The 4,681-nt window shown below is 55.8% G+C and overlaps 1 protein-coding gene across 1 annotated transcript; it reads left to right on the plus strand.

Moving 5' to 3' along the window:
- The first annotated feature begins 1,525 nt into the window (after positions 1–1,525).
- On the plus strand, positions 1,526–4,215 carry OTUD1 (OTU deubiquitinase 1). The gene has a single exon (XM_054192597.1). It carries the CDS (start codon positions 1,662–1,664, stop codon positions 2,988–2,990), a length of 1,329 nt encoding a protein of 442 aa, XP_054048572.1. The 5' UTR covers positions 1,526–1,661; the 3' UTR covers positions 2,991–4,215.
- The last annotated feature ends 466 nt before the right edge of the window (positions 4,216–4,681 follow it).

A 4,681-nucleotide genomic window follows, 5' to 3' on the forward strand; every position in this document is an offset into this window, starting at 1 on the left:
TTTTGGTAGGAATAAATGTCTGTGTTAACATTTGATCATAGTATAAACTGGTATTTCTTGGTCAGCATGCCTGTCAGATCATAATCAAACCCAGTCTGTATGGATAACGTCATCGTTCATGGACAAAGGGTTAGAGATGACTTTATTTATACCACAGCTAAGGCTAAAAGACATAGCTTAATTTTAAGACACTACAGGCACTAATAAACCAATTATCAATGATCTTAGTGAGACCTATATTTTAAATCTGGTCTCTCCTGTTATTATGTGATGATTTACATCATACTTTTTATGTATGCATGCACTACATTTTCCGAAGTAGGATTACAGGTGGACAAATAGCAGCTTGGGCCAGTGACTGCCAGAAAACTAATGAATGAAGATTATTCCTACCCCAGCTGCAAATGATGAATCATGACACTGATTATACGTAGTCAGAAACATCATTCCTTTTCAACAATAATGTGGATACAACAACAACGTGGGTAGAACATCTCCAATAATTTATACGTGATGGTCAAGTCTAAAAATCAAAATGCTTGGCTGACAAATTGTCTCATGAGAAATTGCTTTCGTGACCTTCTGCGGCATTCCCCAGGCCGGCCCCCAAGAACACCCAATGCCGTGTTCCCCTCTTTGAAGTTTCCTCAACTCTTCCCGTTATCAAATGATTTCATGGTTAGTAGCCAGCTCAGCGGAGCCTAAGTTACATGCTGACTGCCCAACACAGGAAAGAGAGCAGGCATTTCTCCCAGAAACACTCCTCAGACCGGGGCACCGGCCTCCATCAGCCTTCTCTCCGGCAGTGGCTGCCGCGCATGACCCCAGTCCTATGTGGGAAAGCCCAGCCTGGGCCAGGCCAGGCCAGACCAGGCCAAAGGCCAGGTCCTCCACACACCACTCGCCCCTCGCTGGGACACAGGGGAGGGGACCCGCCTCAGGCCCAGACCCTGCAGCGAGCAGGGCAGCGGACTCATTTCAGGCTCGCAGCCCCAGACGACACGGCAGATGACCTCCCCCACCACAGGCCCGGACCTCTCCCTCAGGCCCGGACACCCCCAGGGGACACTGGAGTGGACGCCTCCCTCTCATGCCCGGATCCCTCAGAGGACATGGGAGTGGACCCCGCTCTGAGGCCCGGATCCCCCGGAGGACACGGCAGCGCACACACCCCAGGCCCCTACCCGCTCAGGGACGAACCGCCCCGCGCCGCCATCCCCTTCCGCCAGGGGCCGGGCGGGGCGGAGCCAAGATGTTTGACGTCAGCGGCCCCGCCCCCCCTCCCCGCACATTCCAACGTGCCTCGGCCCTGAGGTAAACACGGCCCGGGCCCGGCCCCGGCCCCGCCCCCCAGCCCTGTCCCCGCCCCCGGCCTCCAGCAGCTTCCAGAAGGGCCGGAGCGCGGCGGGGGGGCCGGGCCGGGCCGGGGGCGCTGGTGGCGCAGTCGGAATTGCCGCCGCCGCGGGGCCCGGCCGGCAGCGGGGCGCGCAGGGGCGGGGCGGCGGCGGGGGAAGCGGGGGGGATCGGGGGGGGGCAGGTGGGTGATGCCCTTGTTTATTTTTACCCGGGCGGCTCATCCGCTTCTGCAGCCCCAGCGCGGCCCCCGCCGCCGCTCCCCGCCCCGGCGCCTCCTATAAAGCGCCGCCCGCGGGGAGCCGAGGATGCAGCTCTACAGCTCCGTGATCACCCACTACCCGGCGGGTGGGACGGCCGCCGCCGCCACAGCCGCCCCGCCGAGCGCCGCCGGTGTCTTCAAGGTCTCCCTGTCGCCGGGACCCCCCTCCGCGGAGGCACCGAGCGCCGCCGACGCCGCGGGCCCCAGCCCATCCGCCGAGAGCCCCGCAAAGGCCGGCTTCGTTCCCGGGGGGGGAGGCAGCAGCAGCAGCGCCGCCACCATGCCCGCCTTCTCCTCCTGCCTGGAGGTGATGCCCAGCGGCCCCGCGGCGGGGCCCGGCGGGCGGCCGGCGGGCGGCCCGCAGTACAGCTCCTGCGCCCAGGTCACCGTCAGCCGGCGGCGGCCGCTGGAGCGGATCGTGCCCATCCGCATCGTGCAGCGAGCCGAGGCCCCCGGCGAGCTGGTGCCGGCCTCGCCGCGCAGCCGCGCCTGGCTGGAGGGCATCCTGGAGAGCATGCGGCAGGCCGGGGGGGACGGCCCGGCCGCCGCCCCACCGCCGCCCGCCGAAGAGCCCAGCAACCGCAGCCTGCGCCTCAGCGAGCACTGCCAGGCGCTGCAGGCGGCGGCCGCCGGCGGCCAGCCCGGGCTGGTCCCCGGCTGTCGCCCCGCCGAGAGGAGCGTCAGCCAGGCGCAGCCCGCCGGCGGCCCCCCGGCCGTCGGGGAGGAGGAGGAGGAGGGCGCCGGGGGTGCCGGTGTGCGCAGGGGGCCGGGCGGCAGGCCGGAGCGCAGCGAGAAGCTGGCGCTGTACCTGGCCGAGGTGGAGAAGCAGGACAAGTACCTGCGGCAGAAGGGCCGGTTCCGCTTCCACATCATCCCCGACGGGAACTGCCTCTACCGCGCCGTCTGCAAGGCGGTGTACGGGGACCAGCGGCTGCACGGCGAGCTCCGCGAGCAGACCGTCCACTACATCGCCGACCACCTGGACCACTTCAACCCCATCATCGAGGGCGACGTGGGAGAGTTCCTCATCGGCGCCGCCCAGGACGGGGCCTGGGCCGGCTACCCGGAGCTGCTGGCCATGGGGCAGATGCTGAACGTGAACATCCACCTCACCACGGGCGGCCGGCCCGAGAGCCCCACCGTTTCCACCATGGTTCACTACCTGGGGCCCGAGGACCCGACACGGCCCAGTATCTGGCTGAGCTGGCTTAGCAATGGGCACTACGATGCTGTGCTGGACTGCGTGTACCCCAACCCGGAGTATGAGGCCTGGTGCAGACAGACTCAGGTACAGCGCAGACGGGATGAGGAGCTGGCCAAGTCCATGGCGGTGTCCTTGTCCAAGATGTACATTGAGCAGAATGCCTGCTCTTGAGACCTCCTGGGCCGCAGGCTGGGAGCTTTGCTGCAGGGACCGAGACAGACAGAAGGTGTGCTGGCTGTGATGGTGATGCCTTAATCCTTAATGAAGCAGCAGCACCCCAGACTGCGAAGGACTTGTAGATTTGGGGGGATAAATGCGAATATGTCTGTAGTATTCTGTTGTAAAAACGTAGCCTCGGATTATTTGCAAGCAGATTTTCCGTGTATGCTTGTGTCTCCCCTCCCCACTGTCTTCTCTCTTTTCTATAAGAATGTATTTTTTGCACAATATTTTTAAACTGTTACCTCCATCTTCTACATCTTACATTAGTATCTGGCTTTCAGCTGTATGGCCAAAAACGTTTGTAAACAGTTTTTGTAAATAAGGCTTATGATGTAACAGCTATTTTTTGCTGTGTTTTTTACCCATAAACCTTATATTTTTACCAAATGAAGTTGATGTCAAACTGACCCTTCCTAATTGATGAAAGCATCGTGGGTGTTTTCTTGCAAAACTAAAACAATGGTTTTTGTAAAAGTGCAGCAAAGTATGAAAAGACGGCTTTTCAGAACAGTTGCTTTCTCTGCCTGGAGCACAGAACAGGTCCTTTGAGCCAGTTGGAATGCAGCTACACGTGAACAGTACAGGGAGCAATTGACTCTTCTGTATTTCGTTACTGTTTTGAGTAAACTGGCTTCTTGTTGCCTGGCTGGCTCACCCTCTGCTCCATTTATATTATTTATCTGTAATAACAGAACATTAACTTGCAATAGAATGTTGTGACTAGATAATAGTCTCCTGCTTTGGCAATAATTGCCTTGGCTGCACCTCGGTGTTTGTATTCTCGTTTCTGGGGTTATGGTGTCTTTTGTATAAGCCCTGCTTCTTTTTTTTGCACTGGTGTTGCACCAACAAATCGTTATCTGATCACAACATTTTATTCACTTGATGTTTTTTTTCTAATAAATCAGGAATGGTGTTCTACATTATGGTTTAAAAGAAGAAAAAAAAAAGTATTTAAATTGAGGTTTGTATGGTTTGCTGGGTCAAACATTTAAATGTTTCCAATCTGAATTCTGTCTCTTCTACTTTCTGATTAACTTGTTAGATATATTTATTAAGTAATGCAGTTTGTACTTTTTTATTTTGTAATATATTGTGATTTTGGAATTTATACTGTATTTGTATAATAGGAATATTCACAGCTAAAATGGAATGAATAAAGAGTATAATTTTACTCGTGCTCTTCTTTTCCCACCTTTTGCATTCCTGGTGTGGTGAAGAACTGCAAGTGGGTTCCCAAAACCCTTTATTTAGCTTTTCTGCCTTAGTTTCCCCAATGAAGGTTTCGCCAATTCAGAGGCGGGAAGAAGGGGCATGGTACTGTGCAATTCTGAACCACTGATGATTGTGATGTCTGTGAATATGTGGAAGAAATGGGAGCATTTGAAGACAGTATCTGTAATTCTTTTGTAACTTAAGGAGATACTAGTGTATCTCTTTGCCAATGAGAAACATTTTTGTGTATTAATATGCCTTACAAGTAGAGGGGTTCCCAAGCGCGGTGCTTGGGCTGGTAAGATCAGTGGTTGTGATCAGCCAGCTGGCTGCTGGGCCATGCACACTTGGGCTTGGACTTCAGGAACTGGGAATCCTCATTCTGCAGCCAGTCCCAAAATGGTTTTAGGTTTGCCCAGTCACCA

This window comes from Rissa tridactyla, chromosome 2, assembly GCF_028500815.1.
Source record: "Rissa tridactyla isolate bRisTri1 chromosome 2, bRisTri1.patW.cur.20221130, whole genome shotgun sequence".
Taxonomy (NCBI): domain Eukaryota; kingdom Metazoa; phylum Chordata; class Aves; order Charadriiformes; family Laridae; genus Rissa; species Rissa tridactyla.

Coding starts and splice junctions, on each gene's coding strand:
- OTUD1 (XM_054192597.1), top strand. CDS start 1,662: ATGCAGCTCTACAGCTCCGTGATCACCCACTACCCGGCGGGTGGGACG.